Raw genomic sequence first — 21,479 nt, 5'->3', positions numbered from 1 at the left:
GAGAATAAATTAGTGAAACTCTTTGAAAAATCTTAGTTTATATTATCAAGATCTTAAGACTGTTATGGCTGGCTCTTTGAAAAGTAGAAGTAAACCAAATTAAGAACTTATTTTTTTTTAAAAGTCCCGTCCAATTGAAAAAAAAAATGGTCCACCAGACTATTCTAGTCGTTATCAAGGGGGTTGCATTTCCTGGTTGAAAGTGATTTAAATGCCAAAGTCAGAAGAAGAATGTAAATTCACCAGGTAACCACAGAATTACACAAATGACAATTAGAAAACAATTTCCAAATAAAAAAAATATCTACAGAAATATGTATACCCCTGTGGTCTAAATTAGCCAAAACAACTCTATGGTTAATAAAAAGATAATCATTTTGCTGTTTTTAAAGTTGTGCTTAAAAGAGCAAAGCCTTTTTGACTGACCTCTACAAAAACTTACAAGGTAACTTTGAAAAGAATCAGGCTTTTTTGTCCCTTCAGTTCTCACTTTTTTGTAAATAAAAGTTTGGTTCAGTGTTTTCATACGGCAAAGACCAGAACAACTAAAGAGCTGAAAAACTAATGTTTAACTTTGTGGCCTTACACACCCTCTGCTCATCTTCATTTACGAGTTGAAAGGTGCCAATGATGTTCCAACCCATGATAAGAGGAGAAAACCGCTTGTGGACCTTGAATTCGCTGTCCTTGGTCCTAAATGCTGCTGAATGCGCTTCCATTGCAAAAAAGACAGGCTTCATCACTGTTTACTTTTAAAACTATTTTCTTTTATTTCTTGACTTTCTAAACCTGAAGGGGATTTATCCAATAACATCTTGTTGTATTTTGACCTTGGGTTTTTTGTGGGGATCTGTCTTTGTGTTTTAATATCTGGATTTTGCTGTTAAACTTTATTATATGGTGAAATCCTTTAGGGCCCATTTCCTGGTAAAGATTTATTCAAATAAAGATAGAAACCTTGTTGGCTGTTTTTGTCCTCTTTCTGTCCTCTTTTCTCCTCTGATGCTGCTTCTCTTCCTGTTTACCATAATTGTTTGGGAATATGAGTGGGACTTCAGACGCAGCTGCAGCCCAGTCACTTCAGCCACAATCCACCAGTGTGTCATCTTAAAAGTTGTGCGATTAAGCCCACATCACTGGCTAAGCTTTCGAAACTTTTGGCTGAAGTTCTCTCATTCTTGGGATCAATGATAGATATTTCTCCAGTCTACGGCATCCTCCAGTCTCAATAGTGCTTTGGGACCTTAGTTACTTCTGTCATACAGATACAGGAATTATTAAAAAAACAAAAAATGGACAGTTTTGCATGTAAAAGTTAAGGTCCCAATCAGGGATGGAATTATGCATGTTGCAGATGACCAGCAATCAAATCAAATCGAATTTTATGTATAAAAAAAGACGCTTTTTGTGCCACACAGCTCAAAGTGCTTTACAGTTAAAAACAAACAAAATAAAAAAGATAAAACCTACCCACCCTTTTGTCCTCACCTCTCCCCTCCATTGACACATACACTGCATGACCCACAAACCATAAATACAGGCTTGAAAACATGTAATTATAAAAGGCTGCACCGATAAAAGAGACTTATGGCTTGGCTCTGCTGAGAGGAAACAGTGCATTGGGAATCTGTTTATAGCAGGAGCCAGCTCCGCCAAAGGAACATCGCCACATAACCCATAGACCAGGACAGCAGCAGGGTCCACTTCACAGCCATGAGGCTGCAATGCTGGACTTCAGCCGCCCCAAAGAGGGGAAGCACCCCAGCAACAACCCCAGACCAAACCGGCAAGCCCTGGCACAGAGGATCCCATTGGAAAACACTAGGGCTAAAATCATAAGAAGAAAGCTGAAGAAACATAAAATGTATATGAATATATAAAGTGGAAAGTAAATTTAAAATATATTAAAAACAATTTAAATAAAATAACCAGAAGAGATCATTTAAATGCCAGACAAAATGTGGGAATCATAACAATATCACACATTTTTGTTAAAGAGAACAAACATCAGAAGTTCAACTCAAACTTATCTCAGTTTTGTCATTTTTCCTACATCGTGTACTATATTGGTCAAATAGAACAGTGTCAGATCAGTGAGTTGTTTTACATGAACACAGAACCAACTTGACAAAGGCTGCCTGATTTTGTTTCCATTTTTCCCCAGTAGGAAAGCTTTTCCTGTGTTATTACCTCACTAGGCAATACAGAGGCATAACAGTGGTGTAAAATGCTGTCTCATGACTCATCATATTTTAAAGCCAGGCATAGAACAGGCTGTGTGAAAGGGATTTGTAAGAGACTGAACTAGAGTGAAGCGTGGAAACCCAGAGGCTGCCAGAGGTCTGCTTCAATCATTTACCTTCTCATTCACTAAGTTTGAGAGACCTGAAGAAGGGGCCTGACAATGAAAGCAGAAGGACATAATGGCCCTCCTGTTGGCGTGGCACATCAATGCGGAGACGGGTCTGTGCAGCTTGCCGAGGAGCCGTAACAATGGAGCTTTAGCCGGGGAAAGAGGCTGAAGTGAGGGAATAGGGGCTGCTGGAAGGAAAGGCACTGCAGATGGAGAATTGTCTGTCTTTTTGAGCAGTGTTCAAGAAAAAGTAGACATTTCTCATCTTTCAGAGGCAAAGAAACCTCACAATCCAATCCTAAACACACACTTCATAGTAATGACTGATCCTCTACTTATAGAATTTGGAATGGGCATTGGGAATTATTCATACAGTAAAGAAAAGGACATAGAATCAGAATTTATATGGCTTTCTATTAGATACACATTGAAAGAGCTTTGTGGGTCTTATTAACAGTATGACATCCAAAGATGCTGCAGCTCTCAAAAGCCTAAGGGACCTTTTCTCTCTGCACACAAAGACAAAGTTCTTCAATACTTTGAAACTTAACTTGTTTTTAACTTGTGCTCATCCTCGCCGTCTTCACAGCACTTGCTCTTCTGGGTTTCAACGGGAGGGGGCTCAAGAAAAATGCAAAGACAGAAGCATCCTGACACTTTAATTTTGCCTCCCTCTTCTCATCCATCCCTCGCAGGTCTGTGCATCCAACATCATTAAAATACATTCTCTGGGATTTGGCTTTAATTGTGTTTTTTTTTCTGTGCTTAAACACAATATTGGGCAACGTTGGATGAGCCAGATAATCAAGGACAGGTTCATTCTGTTAACAAATGAAAATTCCCCATCCCCCAATCCAGTCCACGCCAATAAACAAATGCGGACCGCAGCAACAGAGAATTTGCTTTTGGTGATGTACTGTTATCATTTCATCTGCAGCTGCTGAAATCATTTCTGCACAAACCCTCCAGGATTTTTGGGGCTAGAAATTTCCCATTCAAGGCGCCACAGCGGTGGGAGCAAAACTCAATAACTGAAACAAATCCACTCTTCAGACCCCGCACACCAGCCGCATACCCGCATACACTGACAAACAAACACATTGTTTATCCTGTGTGAATCTTGCCACTGTTAGAAAGACAGATGGTATCTGTGAAATCTTCAGCTTTTTTTTTCTTTTCTTCTGTTGCTCTCTCAGACTTGATTTGTGCCTTGCAACAGCTTCGGCAAGAGAATTGTCTTATCTGAGAAAAGCAAGAAACCATAGGAACAACAGATGACAGCATAAAGTACGATGTACCAGAAATCCATTTGTAATCACTTAAAGTGCAGTGTGAGTTCCTTTGCTCCTGCTGATGGAACTCAATGCATTCCCTGTTGTTCTCAGTACAGACATGTTCCTCACTTCTTGCCACCAACACTGATTAAAATTAACTATGAGGAACTAAATATGTGTATTTAAATCTAAACATTCTCAGTCATATTTTTGATAGCTTTCACAGAAACATCACCAAAAACCTTTACCTCCAAGTTACAAAACAAAACAGTAAACTCAAAGTAAGAAACTATTAAGTTTATTTCAAAAGAAGATATTGGCAGAAAATAAAACTACATAGCTCAGCGTGGTTCTTTTCTTTTCAAAAGTGGATATTACTGTATTTTCCACACTGTAGTGTGTTCCAAATTATCATGCAAATTGTATCGAAGTGTCAAAAAGATCTAACTGTTTAGTCGGCCCTCTTTAGGGTCCCTGAAGGTGTGAAAATGACCTCTGAAAAGTATGTGGCTTTTCTCACTGACCACTTTCTTCTGTGGTTCAAAAAGAAGCACAATGCTATCCGTAACAAAATCATCTCATGCTGCAAGGAATACCTCTGCAACATTGGCTGCTTTGGGCATAAATTGAGATAAACTGATGATGTGGCCCCCACCCTCCCCTGACCTCAAACATATCAAGAAGCTTTGGAGCATTGTCAAGTGGAATATCTATGAGGGTGGGAGGCAGTCCACATCTGAACGGCAGCTCTGGGATACTACTCAGACATCCTGCAATCAAATTCAAACAGAAACTCTCCCAAGTCTCACAGGTTCAATGGATGCAAGAATTGTAAAGCTGCTACAAAAGAAGGAGTCCTATATTAAAATGCTTCTTAACTTGATATATTAAGATGATGCCTTATATTCTGGTGCAGCCTATAGTGTGACAAATACATCACATTTTTTCAGGCCGTCCGGTCAGCTGCAGGGAGAATAATGAGTCTCTTTTGTTGATTTTTTGGGGAAAGGTGGGTTGGATGGGGTATATAGAGCTAATGATATCCAGTTGGATCAACAACATTTTCATGAAGATCTTTAAACCTTTTTAAATTACTGACTGGAATGGTTTCCTTTGGGACATAAATGAGACAGTGACAAGCAGATAAGGAAGAAAAGTGGATAAAGACTTTCTCCATCTTTAATCAGTTTGATTTACCATGGCACCTCTTTACATTTGGGATAGATAAAATTAAGAGAAAGCAGCAAAATACTAAGAAGTTGCTGTAAAATGGTTTTTCTTTAATAAACATGTACCGGTAGTTGTTTGCTTCATAACAAAAAGCTGAATTTGACCATAAATCAGAAAATGCAAGCATCGTATACATAGAAACAGAAAAACACACAACGATTCATTCACTGATTTTTATTTTTTTACCACGAAGATAAGTTTTTTCTTGTTAGCTTCATTTTAACAGTTAGAATTCAACCATCCAGTCTGCATTATAGAACTGAGACGCATAGAAAGAACATAAACAGAATGAAAATCAACATTGATGATTTGTATTTTATGCAAAAGAGCTGACACTCTTAGATGCCTCATGTGGAAAAAAAATTTAATAAAATCTTAAAATGCTTATTGAAATATTCGTCCTCCAAATGCAGGCAAAGTTTTCAATTTTTGTCATTATGCTGTTAAAGGATTCTGGGTATTTTGAACTGAAGACGCGAGAAACTCATGCTTTTTAATCCCTCAGACAGCAATTATTCTGTATTTTTAGTTTTGAGCAGATCTATGGTAATGACTACATTACAGAATTATTTATTGAAAATAGCGTTCTGAATTTTTGCCAACCAATCTCCCAGCATCCTCCTACATGCAGAAGGTTAGAGGTTGTTTTAATCAGACATCTATTTAGTACCAATTTATTCCAATTTATTACAGAAATATGTAGCAAAAATGATGCACCTTTATGTTATGCTTGTGGCTGCAACAATAAATTAAAAAAAAATTTCAAATGTGCAATAACTTGATGAAATTAAGGATTTGAAATGTAAAATTGATTCAAGTTCTCTTGATGAATGCAATGAACTAAAATGAAAGACACTGCTTGGATGGAAAACCGCACAGAAGTTCATGACTTTATTTTTTATTTTTGAACACAATTAAATATGTCTGAATTGTGATTTTTTTAAAGCACCATAGATTTTTCACTTTCGACATTACTTATATTTTAACGTTTTAGAACATTTGATTTTGTCAAATGACAGCAGCAACCCAGTTGTAATGAAAGGAAGCAGGAAATGCTTGCTCATGAACAGCAAAAAAAAAAAAAAAAAAACCTCAATAAATGTATATAGTATCACATATTTCACAATAAAAGCTACTCTGTGGAGGCCTCGTATTTTTGCTTTGTTCTGAGAGATGGGCCCCGTGTTGCATCTCAAAAAGCACGCAGACAGAAGCATCAGCACGCAGCGTCAAGGAGAGAGAAGAAGGCTCACAGTGTCCTACATAGTAGCAGCTCCCATAATCCGCATGGGCAGATTTTTTCATTTCCACCTGGATGTCAGCCAGTCCAGAGGATTTCACCTCGGCTGACAACATTGCATTGTCCAGATGAGAGGACGTATACTGCAATGATTACTGTGATAAGTTCCCCAAACAAGACAAACATTTGCATCTTCTCGATGCAACCAAATGTGTACCTTTTTTTTTTTTTTTTTTTTAAGTATTGCACGTCATCAGCAGAGATTTACCTTCCCTGATTTCCCTCGTGAGGGGCATAGATAATTTGACAAAACACGCTTCGACTGTTCAGCCAGCTGTTTCATTTGTCCGTTAAATGATCTGGTTAAAGCTATAATGTTGCATTTCTGGAACAGTTAGACTCTTTTACTGGATGCAAAAGGACATTCATTTTAGAAATATAGCACATATAGGAGCATTTAAAAACACACTTTCTTTTATGCTGTTGAAGTTCTGACAATACATTTGAGTTGTCAACCAGCAGAAATGCACATTTGGTTCTTAGAAAAAGGCCATTTAAACCATGCTCAGAATTTCTACTTTTTTTTTCCTGTGCTGCTGATGGACAAAAATCATGAACAGAAAAAGCAGGGAAGTTACATTTTCTACAGAGGAAAAAAGCGCTCAAAACAGTTACAGCGTGTCAACAAATCTTTTGTTCAGAGTACACGTCAGGTAATGCATTCTCTTTTGCAACATTCTGTGCTGTGAAGTAGCTTACTGCATTTGCGTATTACAGAAATAGAGGCTTTTTGATTATTAATAATTAGGAAAGTCTAGTAGTAAAAGAATTAGGGGTAACCTGTCAGTGACAACTTTGTCGATTTGAGGTTTTCTGGGAACACGTGAGAAAATAAAGATGAAAAGGAAATGCATGCAAACATGAAAATAAAATTTTTTGGTTTTAATGCATAAAGCATTAGTTTTATTCAGCACTTGCTGCTAAAAGTTTTTAAAAATACATCACATCCATGGATCAAAACCTTTATTTTTGTCCGGTGTAAGGCAATTTAGTCCATTTCATAGCAAAATTCCTCATTTTCTCTGAGGGGCTTCATCTGACTTCAGCGCTACATCTCTATATTTCATCAATTATGACACACTTGGCTTGGAAAAAAAAATACACACAGCAGAGGTCCAGGGCTGCTCAATCTCATCCTCATTTCTAAACATGGATAATTACAATCCACGTGAGGCAACGCTCGTTCTTGAGGTTCAGACTCAGTCCCTGCCCTTGATGAGGACTGATGTCCACGGCTCTGTCGATTTGCCAGTCCTGGGCAGCTGTCCGGCCTCGCTATTAACCTGAGCGGAGCCAGGCTGTCCATAAAGCTGTTTGGGACGTGGCAGCTGCTCAAGGGGCAGTGAGGTATTAAGCATAGATTTACAAGAATGAAAATGTCCTGTCTCGCTCATAATCTCTGGCCGTTTTGCACGCAAGACAAGCTATGACCACTGGACTGTACACACAGTTATGTAATGTTGTCAGCATTGGCTTGCTGTTTCACAAGGCGCTCACTCTGCTCTTTGACCGAAAGCACGTACTGCCCCTAAAGCCTTTTGGGTTCCAATGCCCCATAAATGATCGGTCCACTTAAAAAGCGTCTACCTTCTTTCAATGTTTCATTGCTCTTCAAACTGTGGTGAGGCTTGCAGCCTGTTCTGCTCAACCACAGTTTTCTACTGCACATCAAAGCTGGTTTGAGCTCACATTAACAAGGATTACAGTGCAGGGTTGTCATTATAAAGAATGCAAACAAGGGTAACTTTTTTCAAAGAGTAGCTCAATGACAGCAGGGCTCATAAAAGGGGGAAAAAAAGCACAAGATGAGAGCGGGTGGTGTCATCGCTGCAGACTGATGTAACAGCGTACAGTTTCTTCCGCACTCGTAGAAACTGATTTGAAGTTATTGCGGCTCAAACTAAACATACATGTGGAAAATTTTAATCCAATAAACTCTGAGTCTTTGAAACTGCTCCGCCAGACCACATGAAAAAAATGAGTAATAAAAAGCCCAGGATGGAGCACTGCCACCCTGGCCTTTTGGGATTCGACAGAAGCAACAGTCAGGATGCCTCTTGATCCCATGCGGCTACGCTAAGATTCCCATATCGCATCCTTTAAGAATTAAAAGCGCGGTCTTCGCAGATTTCCAGAGCAGCCTTACTTGCGCCGCCGAACACTTCCACATTAGCGTCAACCCAAGGGACCACATTTCCGGGCATGTAGGCCGAGCAGTTGGCGAGGCCGATGATGTCCACGGGCCGCAGTACTCTGTCCCACATGTTGAACTGGCTCAGCTCTCCCACAAAAGCTTGGGTGGCATCGAAACGACCTCCAACGATGTCCTTGATTGAGATGCAGAACAGAGATAGGAACTTTGGCTTAGCTCTTAAGATATTACAGAAATAATAGGAAACAATTCTCCATGAATTTCATCACACTGCCAAACATCATTTGGCCTTTTTAAAAGTTTGCTGCTACTTTGAAATAGATCACTTTTTCACAATCTTTAGTAATGCAGCAATCTCTCTTTGAGTTTCTGACTGAAACATGAAGCAATATCATCTCTCTAGGCTTCAAACTAATGCCTTATGGGTACATGACTCACAGAACTGCTGTGTTTTGTGTGTCTGTACATTTCTTAGGTGCATCCTTGGGATTGTCATGGAGGTAATCAGGAGAATAACCTGAAAACAAAGCTCCCCTGGGTAGATTGTCCAATTTAACAGCAGATGAATGAGGTAATGCTTTACAATAGCGTGAGAAGAGCCTCAATGCATCTCCTCCCCAGCGCCCTGTTCTGCGCCTGTAGAACTGGAAAAATACATGTGCATTCGTGCTCCTCAACATCTAAGCCTTCTGTCTCACCTGCTCCTGACCCAGGATGATCACCCCTCCAGGTTTAATTGGGTGCCAAGGGGCCAGGTTGTCTCCTGTGCCAAGACGCTCGCCATCTTGGTAAGCCTCCCAGAAGCCGTCTCTGGTTGTCCAGGTGATGCAGATGTGGTGCCAGCGCCCGTCACTCACTGACAGAGGGAGCTGGGCAACCTGTGTTTTGAAATGGAAATGACATGAAAGGGACAGGGTTAAAGAAGGGCGGGGCTTCAGAAAATGAGAGACAAATCACGAAAGGTGCTACTCTAATTGTGGCACGTTTGAAACAAGGATGGCAATTAGAGGGGGTTAGGGCTTCAAAAAGACGGCCCCCTGCAGCCTGCTCACCAGTGTGACATTTAAAATTTAGATTACTCAGGTGACATCAAGAGATAAAACATCCTTCAAAGCTATGTTGTGGAGCTTTGAGCACAAAAGAGAGACCTCCCCTCATGGTTTTTATGCTTTGTGCACAGATCAAACAGGAACTTTACCAGCAAATGATGTCACATTCCTCTGAGGATTTAGAAGATTAAAGCGCTCAATGTAACTCATTATTATGACCCTAAAGGTTTGATTCACACTCATAACTGGTCGCATCTCCTGATGCAAATAAAGCAGAGAAGACGGCAGCCAGTGGAAAAAAAATGCAAGTCAGTTGCAATTAGCAACACAATTGACCTCAATAAAGACACCTGGTGGCGTGTTTTCACTCCCAGAACCACAGGGAATTCTGGCAGCGCAGTTCAAAGTCTACCGGAGAGATCTGACCCACATTACAGTTTTATGACACCAAAATTAAAAATAAATTCCTGTCTGATGGTTTAAACCGACGATACAAAACAGCAATGATGTGCTCAAAAAGCTTTAAATTAAGACCGAACTCCAAAGGGAAACGTACAACTCTGTCTAATGATGACAAATTGCTCCATTCCTTTTACGTGAAAGGTGCATTTTTTTTAGATTTTTAAAAGAAAATAACCTCTAAAAACAGGAACAAAATATAGCAGGGATTTAAAAACACAAGTGTATCTTTGTTAAACGAGACAGAGAAACAAAAAAACAAAAGACACAAAAAAAGCAAATGTTGGAAGCAACATCCCCTGTTTATGCTTTAAAATGTCAAAACACCTTCAAGCAAAAGCTTTTTATGCAGCAGTGAACCTTTACAGAGACGAGTAAAGGTTTGCTGATAAGTATTTTTTGGAATAAAGTGTGAGGTTTTGACCTCTTGATGCCTGAACTTATTTCCAACTGTGATAAATATCACTTATATTTTTATTTTCAAGTAGATACTAAATTAAGTTAAGCTTGGAGCCAAATAAATAGGCGTCAGGGTTTAATACAATACATTAAAAGTTTCTACTCCTAGTCCAGCGGTGCCGTTTAAAAAAGTCGGATATTTTTTTTAAATATTTTGCTGAAATGATTTGGATTTTCAAACAAACTCTGATATTACTCAAGTGTCCGTATCTGAAACTTCAAAGTGCTACAATAATTCAGGTGCATTTAAAAACATGTAGCAGCCTTCATGTATCAGCCCTGAAAAGGTTGCAGGGTTGCAGTTTATGACGCCGTGATACTTTAACAGAATTCTGAAGGGCATTTGCTTCAAATGGCAAAAACTTGAAACAGTGGTGAGGCTTTTCAAAAGTGCCCCGGCTGACCAAAGGTACCTCTGGAGAGCAGGATACTTCATCAAGGGGAATAATTTAGAATAATATATCATTGCAAGTGTCAATGGTCAAATATTTTTAAATAATCTTTTGAAATGAAGACTTTTTTTTGAAGTGGAAGTCCAATTAATTGGGTGGTAAAACATCATACCAACAATAGAACACAGTGGTGGTAGTATGATAGTGTGGGGCTACTTTGCAGATTGAGGACTTCAAGATTGTCTCCCAATTCAAGATTCAACTATGATTTTCATTTTCTCCAACTTCTTTTCTGTCCTCGTTTCTGCTTTTTCTTGATTTGCTTTGTCCAGCAGCTATTCCTGCATACATATGGACTTTTGATTGAATTTGTTCAATCTTGAGTATAATTGAAAAAAATGATTACTAAAATAAAAATAAAATCCTGCAAAAGAAGAGCAGGACATCATAAGAAGCTGTTGAGTTTGAGGAGTACTTACTTTTTTACATTTGACTAGGCTCGGTCCTTCATTCTCAAACATTATTATTTAGATTCTGAGGTAATATTTCAAAATCTGTTAGAATGTCTGAATAATTTATATATTTGAGAAAAGCATAAAAATATCAAGAAATTGTGCAAATATTTCACTCTCCCTAAATTAACTTTATTTAAACATATATACACACATATATAGAATGTTTTCCTGGTATTAAGTAGCTTGAATGCTACTTTTGAAAGAAGCATAGCTAGATGGGTTTTTCCATCTGGGAAAGCCCATTTTCCTTTACAGGCTTTTGTAATTTACTCTGGTTAACAAGGTCAAGCATTGACTTTTGCCCTGCTCTCTCAAGGCCCACCTCAACATTTCAGTTGGGATTTGGTCTTTGGCTTCCAAAAGCCTTAACCCTTTGTTTTTTCTGCGATCACAGTTCAGTATAGCTGATCCTTCAGATCATTGTCCTGTTGCATCAGTCAGTTCATCCCTGTTTTAGCTGTTTGACAGAGTAGTTGAAAGTTATATAAAGGCCTGTAGGATACTTAAAGCCTCACTCAGATCATCTTTTGATCTATTTTAAAAGAATTCCCAGTGGTCTCTTAATTATGATTATTCTGTTTTTAGCTAAATTCAAAAAACCTGTCGTTTTCCAAGTCATGGTTTCTGCAGATTGGCAGGAGTTCATTAGAAATTCACCTCTGAGTTGTGGGCAGGGCCTTTGGCACATAGCAATTCCGCCCCCCTTCCCCTCACCATTGCTGAGCAGAGCGGTGTAGGACGCTTGTGGCCCGCCCGGCGCATTTTCTAAGTAACAAATACACCTTTTTACATATCATTTTATTGTCTTTTCCTGATTCACAACAATTTGAATAAAAAAATATTTAATATTTAAGCTCAATTTTCTTAATATATGTCCTCCATCATGCCACAACAATGCGTAGAAACACTCAAAAAACTCAATTTTCCTCTGTCTTTGAGAGGTTGCAAAACAAGCCCCAATGGTCATACATCTGCAGCTGTGCCTGATAATTGCTACAATGAGTTATTGATGAATTACTGTTTGCAGATTTCTGCATAAATTACACACATTTTTCCTCAGCTGTCTGAAACAAATACAAATGCAATTATGCAAACCTCAATTTAGTGTTCATGATGCTTTCTTGACAGGAAACTTCATGTTTTTACGACTTTTGTTTTAACTGTTCTGACATGGACTCCAATATTTGACCTGCTCGGTGACGGTGAGGCCTGTGGAGCCTTAACTCATGGGTCTGAACATTACAAACCTGCAGATGAACCAACAGATAGATGTTCTGAGAGATTCAATTCTAGGGAAAACCGCCCTCTGCCTGAAACGTTTGCTCTTTGGTAACGGTGTCAATTTTCAAACTTGAACTGTGGAAAGTTTGAAAATGTCTGCAAACAACAGCAAGACCCGGTCTGCAGTGGAAGTGCAAACGCTCCTTGCCACCCTTGAATATGGTGTCATACAGTGTGAGCTTGAGGGATTGTTGCTGCCTTTCTAATCCTCATGCTACAATGACACATTAGACACGCTAGTGGTCTACACCACGCATGTGCCGTGAAAAGAAACCGCTCAGTGGAAGCGAGGTCTAAATGAGTGGAAACGCTCGCCAGAATTAACTAGACTGTACCACTCTTTACCAGACTGTACAGGACCGTACCGCTCAGTGGAAACGAGGCATAAATGTGAATGTTGCAGAAAACAAAACACTGACTTAAGTAACAAACAAAAAATCTGAAACCTAACAGAAAGAAGAGAGGATCTGGCACTGAAAAGCCAAAAACAGAGCATCAAAGCAGCATTCTGTTTTACTTGAATGCTTGTAAAGAGGATTCAGTATTATGGCGGTACAATGTTGGCAGACTCAATCATTGATTAAACAGAATAGAAAAAACAGATACCCTGACTATGTTTTTTTTCCCCTTTTTGCAGGAGAGCAAATCAGGAGAACTCAATTCTGTTTCTGCGCAAAGAAAGAAAACATCCTGATGAAGATGCTGCTGTATGGAAAAATAGATGCCCTCCTCACATAGCAGCGCAAAAATCAAACCCTGCAATTTTTAAGAGTATTGAGGCAGCTTTCTGCTTCCCTCTAAGTATGCAGCCAAATGAGAAGCTCCTGCACCGGGCCCCACTGGACCCTGTTATCACTGTGGGCAAGTTCAAGACACTGGTGTGCGGCTTCATATTTGGGCGCCGCATTCACTTGCTTCCATCCAGCTGCCCTTCGGAGTTGTCCCTCTACGCCCCCCCCCCCCCCCCCCCCCCCCCCCCCTCTTTCTTCTTCTGACAGAGTTCCAGTCACACCAAAGCTCTGCATCGTTTCCATCTCCCACTCCGCTCCCCTTTCCTTCAATCATGCTTGCAACCCCTTCTTTCAGCATCTCTCTCTTACTCGTCTGCCTTGGAAAGCATGTATAATGCATGGTGAAGAGAGATTGTCAGAGATCTGCCTGTGCCAATATTAGCCAATGTAAACAAGGCAACTGAAAAACATCTTTAGTTTGGGGAGTGTTTGCAGAATCATCCAATGTAACTGCGCCTTGAAAGAAAAATATGCTATTATGGATAAAATCAAAGCTAATAGTGTAGAATACTAAAACAATGACATCTCTGCTGTTTAAAAGCCATGAAAATTACACACACGTATCTTTTTTTGTTTATTTTAGTTGAAATGACTTAAATTCACTGTCTTTGCAGCAGCAGAGAGAAACAGTCTTTAAATGAGCATGCATGAATCCCATTATCCCTGGTTAAGTGTGGAATTTGGGTCAACTGTATTAAATGTTTATAAAGTGCAAAATTAGATATTCACAGTTAATGGTCAGTGAATTTCTTCAACTCTGTAACATTAATTTGCCCGGTTTACATCACGACACAGACTCATGGGAGTATTTTCTTTCAGTGTCTGCAAATTTTATAGAACAAGCCATGTTTGGAAACCATAAACAGTTCTACCTTTATTTTGAAAAGACACCTCTCTTTTTCATCAGCACTTTATTCTTACCTTGTCATTGACTAGTAGTTCGATGGGGTTGTTCCCCCATTCGATGAGGACTATCTCGTTGGCCTGGCCCGGCACGCCGTAAGAGAATGGGGTCCCTATGCCAGGACTGGCACTGGACTTGAGCCACATGCACACAGTGAAGGCGTACATCTCTGGAAGGCTCTTCTTGATACGTCCGTACAGATAGTTGGTGCGAAGAGGGAAGGACACCTTGAAGTCCTCTGGTGATTTAAAGGCATTATTACCTGTTGATGGAAACATGTGTCCATTATTTCTGTACAAACCAAAGAAGAAAATGATAAAAAGCGACTCTGGGGACAGAAATATGGAAGCATGTGAGCAAATAACTGTAAATACCAACAGGTAGTTTCTTTGTTGTCTTAGACTTTTCTTTAAAGAATCATTAAAGCAGACAAATAAAGCCTAATAATAATAACAATAATAATAATGATAAAAACCTGATTCTATACTTGAAGTTGAACGCCAAAGGTGAACTTTTTACAACCCAAAAAAAAAAAGAAGTTATTATATTCCTGGTAAAGAATGTAAAGCCTTAAAGGTTTTTGGTAAAATTCTTGCATATAAATCTGTTTCTTTTTTGAGCATATATTGTATGTTTTTTTCTGCAAATTTTCCTGAATGCAACCAAAGTGGTTTTTGTTTTTCTTCTTGAGCCATCTTTATTTCATACTTTGTTTTTCCATATGAAATCTGCTGCCAATCAAGCACAAATAGAACTCAAGAGGCCCAAACCATGATACTAATGCCAATAATTTTCAAATATTTTCAAATATGTTGAAATACCACATATACTTTTTTTAAATATTGAATTTAAAACCATTGAGATTAACTTTATAATGATGTTTTCATGTTAAACCTGTTTTTAAAATCTTTTCTTTTCTCTTCAGTAAACTGCACGATAGACAAAGTCTCATCTTATTCATTTGGCGATCATAAAGACTATTGATCTCTGCATATCACATAAATATTTATCTGTTCAAGCTAAATTTAAAAATTATGCAACTTTAGAATTTTACATTCCTTTAAAATGTTCCATCTGTTTTCACTTAGCAGCTTAAAAACATTTTTCTCTCATTGACCTTTTGGATAAGCAGACAAAATTTAACCCTGTGTTATCAAGCATGGCTGTCTTATTCAACTGGACACTTTATATACTGTATCTAAATTGACACATTAAAACCAACCTGTTAACTTAAATCGCAAACTTTAATCATACTTAATACTTTAAGAGAAGTGTACATTTAGCACTCCAAAGCCAATACATCCAATTTTAGAAATATATTTGGATAGGAAACCCCATTGATTCCTTGTGTTTGATGAAAACACTTGGCTTAAAGAATTAAAAAAATTCCCCTTTTCACCCTTTTTTGGTGGAATTAATTGTTTTCTGCTCAGTTTTATGGATTACAACTATTAGACAAGGAAACTGCGCATTCATACTTTTTATTTGAGTGTTTTTGAGGTGCAGTAAACAAACCAGTGACAAAACACAAAGCTAGTTCTGCTTTAAATCAATGAATTTACATTTTATTCCCAACACGTTTCCACTGCTGAGGTAAATTAGGACCTAAAATGTCCTTCTAATCTCTTTTGAATTGTAATGTCCCCCTACTACAAAGTTGTGCCAGAAATAGCTGATGCTGCAGATGGATTGGATTATAAATGTTGTAATAATCTGTTGAAACACTCAAATCTGCACTACAAGAGAGCCCAGAGCCATAGTCCTTTTAGGCCAACTGAAGAGAGAAAATAATGGCTGAAAATATAAAGAAAAACAATTATTGCCAATTTTTATCATTTTTTTCCGATGCATGGTCATTCCATACATAATATACATTAAATAGTTAAATGTTTGTATTTTTTTTTCCTAATTTTTTTTAACCTTTTAGATATCTTTTATATTGCATCTCTTTTATTTTGGATCTTGGGGTTTTTTAGACCCAGAGAGATGGATTTAAAACAAAGAGTATGTCAAAACCTGTCAAACTCCTTTTACCTTCCCTTTTATTCATGCAGACACTCTTGTTATCCATCACACCTGAAACCTTCCTTTAACCTCGTCTATCTCAGTGTGGCTTACCTTCAGTCTATTCCTTTTTAACCCTTACCAAGACTCAAAAGCAGGAAATGATGGGATCTAGCTTGAAACAAAAATGGGGTCCATACTTTGTCAATCATTGTTAAATATTCTTTGAATGTTCAAACGAGGCCTGTCTAAGGATTGTGACTGTCGATTCAGGGAGAGGAGGCAGCAGTTACAAGGTGGTTGCACCACAATTTGTTGAAAAAGGTTTGCATTAAATAACTCAAAAGTGAAGAGAATTTATTCACATTTCTCAGACAGTAACACCCAGCAAGAACTGGAGTATAGGTCTATTTATTGAGTAGATTCATTTAAAAAACATTAGGATTATATGGCAGTATCAACCTGGGCACGTATGATTTCATCTGATCTCAGAGGCTAAGCAGAGTTGGGGCTGGTTATCGCCTGGGACAACTACCGTAAGTTGGAAGCTACGTGCTGCAACCATAAAGAAGAACTTTCCTGTGTGCTGGTTCCAAATTCAGAGCCTATGCAGAGTGTTGGGTCAGGAACGGCATTTGACATAAAACTAAGCCCAAATCAACCATGCAAATCGTGGGGCGATTCACTGCAGCAACCCGTACTGTTGGAGCCATTTGACTGAATTTAGGTTATTTATTAGATTTTTATTTAGATTTTTTATTTACATGCATGTGCCTGTCATTCCTTGGCCACTCAGCTGTTCCGGACAATAAAAGACAAGGCGGCTCCCAAAATGCACCTAACCAATATGAAGCCGGAACAGCTGCATGGCCAAGGAAGGACAGGCACACGCATGCATAAAATCTAAGAAATAACCTAAATTCAGCCAAATGGCTCCAACGCCTACATAGGGAAGAACAACCTAAAAACCATACAGTCCCACTCTGATCTCTTTCTAATTTAAAAGTGTTCCCAGTGGTCTTTCAATTATGATATTGCCGTTTTTAGCTAAAAAAAAAAAAACCCGAGTTGTTTCTAGGACACAGTTTCTGCAGAGCGGCAGAAGATCATTAGAAATTCACCTCTGAGTTGTGGGTGGTACTGTTGGCGTGGATGTAGGCCTGTGAGATGTCCTGCCAGAAGGTTTAAGGCCTTTTGGGGACAAAAGTCTTAAGAGCTTTCTGTTATTGTGATAAGTGGAGAAAAAAAAAGCAAGATAAGTGATTTCTCTAGAGCACTTGTTAAAATAGTTATCCAGCACTGCTTTTTGAGACGTAATGTTTCTGAGAATAGTTCTGTGCAAAAAATTGGAACTTGAGGCAGACTAGATTGCATCAGAATTTGCACCGACTTTGACCAATTAGTAATCCATCTGCCTGATGTACATAAAGAAAAGCGTGAATCAATCATGTAAAAATTTCACTGACTTTTCTCCAGCTCTGTGATCCTCTCCATGAGGGCATTCAGAGCACTCTCCGTGCGTTGGCGGTGGGCTGCTGTTTCATTGTAGAGCTGGCTCTTCTCTTCCTCCAGCTCTGCCACCTTCCGGAGGAGCTGGGTCTCCAGCGCCCCCAGACGTTCCCGCAGCAGTTGGCGAAGCTCCGGTGGCAGAGGAGTGAGGGCCGAGACTCCTCCAGCTGACACATTAGAGCTGGGGAGGCGCAAACTCTGCTGCTGGAAGACAAATGAAGAAACAAAGTTTGAACCCAGGCATTCCTCTGATTTTGTCTGATTTTCATGCACCTGTAGGTGTTAACCAGACATTTGATGGACAGCCTGCCAATCAGCCATGGCTTTCCCTGATTTTACCGACTTGACACCAGGCAGGAATCACAGATAAGGATGGAGGATAAGAACAGGCCCACACTTCTGTTCTGAAATATGTTGTTTTCTGGGGGGGTTGTCTCACTTTGGTATGCAGAAACTCTGGGACACATCCAGGTAGGATTAATCTTTCCTGACAAAATGGCACCTTCTGAATGAATAAACTGATGATCGGGCATTAAGGTGTCTCGGTCCTGAAAGCAACTATGCAGATAGCATTGATCCCTGTTGTAGCTGCATGCTGTCAACACCCAGTCTGGAGATCCCCATCAGGTTAATCTGATATATGTGATTAAAATGCAATGTAATATGCATCCTCTCTGCTGCAGTCTATCCTTGATTCGATCAAGGGTATTAGAACGTCCAATAATGGAGAGAAAGAGCAACACATAGATAAGATTGCAGCATATTTGTGCATTAAAATAACTCAGGTGGAAAAAACAAAAGATCTTCAACTGATTTAGCATATAAAATAAAGACTTTCATCACAGCTTCAGCTCAGCATATAATCCCAAAACTGCGTGGAAATAAAGCAGAAGAGTAGAGAGCTGTGGTGGAGATGCAACAGTCTCAGGTGCATTGGGATATGAATAACTAAGCCATTAAATATTTGATTTAATTTAAATTTTCAGCGCTCCGGTGCAGATGAAATCCGGAGGAAGTAATTTAATCTTCTGCAATGAATAATTAGTCACGTGACTGCAAATAAAAGAGTAAGTGGAACGCAAGCGATCACTAATCATAAATTATTCAGGCGGGCATTGAAAATCTCTGCAAGATTACACCTATGCTGGGATTTTCCCTCCTCTTGGATAACTCGGGGTATCAAATTTATCTCTGATTAGGGATGGATCAGGCGTCTATTATGTGGAGTTTCTTGCAAGAATATAATTATTTTTTTAAGACGAAAAGATCATATTTGTACCTCCAAGTTCTCCAGGCGACCCTTCAGGCTTTGCATTGTTTTGCCCAGTTGGTCTATTGTCTCGCTGGGGTCTCGGGGCAGGTCGCCCATAGTGTTCTTCCCGTACTCCTTGCGCCTGGAGCCCTGACCCCGGGACTTGCCCTGCGCCATTTCGTCGGCTGCCGCCTCGCAGCGCGCCAGCTTGGAGTTGAGCTCCTTGATGGTTCCTTGTTGGCTCACGATCGTCTCCTTCTGCTGAAGGATAGTTTCGCGGAGCTGGATGATCGTGTTACGCAGCTCATCCTCCACAGGGCTGCTGCTCTGAACGCGGTTCACCGAGGCTCCGTACCCGCAGCCGGGCTCTGCGCCCGGCGGGATGGCGTTGCAAACGAAGCGGCTACCTGTGGCGTCCTGACTTCGCACCGAGCGCCCACTGACCAGGTACAAAAGTCCAACAAGTAAAGCCAGCATCCCGGCTGGATGGAAGCAGGAAAATAGTAAAGGAGACCAAAAACTGCCAAATTACGCACCAAAAGTCGCTTTAAATGTGAAAATCAAACATTTTCATTCTTCCAAAATGTTGGAAAATTATCAAACTTATCAAAATCCTCACAGCACGGCCATCATATCACCCCCTTTATGAACCACATGGTCGCTCCTCTTAGAAATAAGACCGAAAAACAATGCCGATCAGATGGGAACGCCGTAAACCAACTCTTCCGCTCGGAGAAATGTTTAAGCCCACTCGCGTGTTATATTTAGGAGTAAAATCCACAGAGATTCGCAGAAAAGTCAGTTTTGCCTGTCTGTCCCTTTCTCCGCTCTGTTAGGTTGTCAGAGAGCAGCGCTAAAAAAGACAGCCTCGCTCTTCAAGCAGATTATTATAGGGAGGCGCGCGCACCGGCGCTTCCGCTCATCATTTGTGCTATCCAGTTATTCCGCTTCGTTCTGCGTCATCACTGCATCCCTGCGGATCCAAGTTATGATCTGACCAACACGAGCGCATCTTTTCCACTTTATATGACCTGTTTAAAGATGTTTTTTCTTAAATCTCACCAGCTCAGAGAAAGTGCTTTGACATAGGATAATGTGCCTTTTGAAAACGTTTCTTCACAGTGCGGTTTGTTACGCACGTCTCCATGGAGCGTGAGAGCAAATATCACAGTAAAGAAGGGGTGGATTATTCAGCACATTTATCTACTACTTAAATATGATGAGTAAAGCTGCACTCCACTTTAGTAAATTATTAAGATCCTGTCCTGATTACAAAAAGAAACTGTCTGTGATGAAACAGATCTACAAACAGTGCTATGAACTCGAGATTCAGAGGTCAGATTATTTTTGTTCTTTTGTCTGATACTCTCTTAATTTTGAAACATTAATCTTAATCAGGATTGGACTACAGCACATTTAGTTTCTAGACAACTCAAATTGCTTTACACAAAACATTAAAATAAACATTTGTTTGTTCAAATAAACATTTAAAGAACGTTAAAACATAATAGAATTTAAGTAACAGTGCAGATGCAAACTTTTGAAAAAAAAAAATCCAAACAAATAGCTGAGAAATGGTTGGTTTTTTAACCTGGATTTAAATAAATTGACCAGTTGAGATAAGGCTTTCTGGAAGTTTGTTCATGAACTGTGGAACACAGTGTTCTTTGGATCTTAGTATGTATGTGCTACATACATGAGGTCAATTGTGCATTTTGCTGCTTAAGCTTTATAAACCAGCAGCAGAAATGGTTTAAAATACCCTCAGAGAGGCAGCCACTGTAAAGACCTCAGAACTGGAGCGAAATGCTTTAATTTTTTGATACTTGTGAAAACTCTGAGCATTGTCCTGTTGGGTTTTCTTCTTTTAATATCTCAAATTCAAAAAGCTCATCTTTTAAAAGGAGTATTGACTGTCAGAAGGACTTTCAAGTGCAACCCGCCCTGCACTAAAGCCACAGAAGGTTTCAGAATCTCACCTAAAAGCAAGCACCTGTCAAAAGTTCATGGAAGCCCTTCCAGCATTAATATTATTTACTAATGTTTGGATTTAGCTAACATCATGGTGCAGAGACTGTCATGGTTTGAGGTTCTTTTGTATTGGTTTTGCTTTCTGTCTTGTTCTGTCATGGTTAAGTTCTGTTTCCTGTTTTATTTTGAAAGGTTTCCTGTCTTGTCTTGTGTCGTGAGTTTTACTTCCTTTGGTCCCCATCTGCCCTGATTGTGTTCACCTGTGTCTCGTCTGCCCTGTCTGTATATAAGTTCTGTCTCTGCCTTCCTCCTGTGCTGGTCCATTAACTTCTGGTCGTGTGTTTAATGTCTTCATGTGTCTTCGTCTGCTCATGCCAAGTTTCATGCCACGCCACAGTGAGTTTTGCTTTGTCATCCTGCTCTGCAGCGCTTTTTGTTATTATTAAATCCCTTGCCCTTGAACCCGTTTGCCTCCCGTCTCTGCGCCTGGGTCCTACCGGCTCTCGAGCCACCCCTGCACATGACAGAGACAAAGTTAATAAAATTACAAAACCTCAAAAACTTGACTCATATGGAAAATACAA

General features: G+C 39.5%; 1 protein-coding gene across 2 annotated transcripts; it reads right to left on the bottom strand.

The window, feature by feature from the left end:
• Window positions 1-836: 836 nt before the first annotated feature.
• On the bottom strand, window positions 837-19,881 carry LOC101164894 (neuronal pentraxin-2). 2 transcript variants are annotated; one of them, XM_020705343.2, is made up of 5 exons: window positions 18,952-19,881; window positions 17,630-17,873; window positions 14,177-14,421; window positions 9,008-9,187; window positions 837-8,484 (listed from the first exon to the last, which is right to left on the bottom strand). In XM_020705343.2, exons 1-5 carry the CDS (start codon window positions 19,399-19,401, stop codon window positions 8,257-8,259), a joined length of 1,347 nt encoding a protein of 448 aa, XP_020561002.1. In that variant the 5' UTR covers window positions 19,402-19,881; the 3' UTR covers window positions 837-8,256. The 2 variants fall into 2 exon arrangements, with proteins under 2 accessions (XP_020561002.1, XP_004071518.1); XM_004071470.4 differs by having other exon boundaries at window positions 17,630-17,876; window positions 18,952-19,879.
• Between the last annotated feature and the right edge of the window lie 1,598 nt (window positions 19,882-21,479).

Source organism: Oryzias latipes, chromosome 8 (assembly GCF_002234675.1).
Source record: "Oryzias latipes chromosome 8, ASM223467v1".
NCBI lineage: Eukaryota > Metazoa > Chordata > Actinopteri > Beloniformes > Adrianichthyidae > Oryzias > Oryzias latipes.
Note: the sequence above shows the minus strand (reverse complement) of the source record. Positions and strands in the feature narration are given on the sequence as shown.

Coding starts and splice junctions, on each gene's coding strand:
- LOC101164894 (XM_004071470.4), bottom strand. CDS start 19,401: ATGCTGGCTTTACTTGTTGGACTTTTGTACCTGGTCAGTGGGCGCTCG. Junction 17,877..18,951: donor GTCGCCTGGAGAACTTGGAG/GTACAAATATGA, acceptor TTTGTCTTCCAG/CAGCAGAGTTTGCGCCTCCC. Junction 8,485..9,007: donor TCATCCTGGGTCAGGAGCAG/GTGAGACAGAAG, acceptor ATCTCAATCAAG/GACATCGTTGGAGGTCGTTT.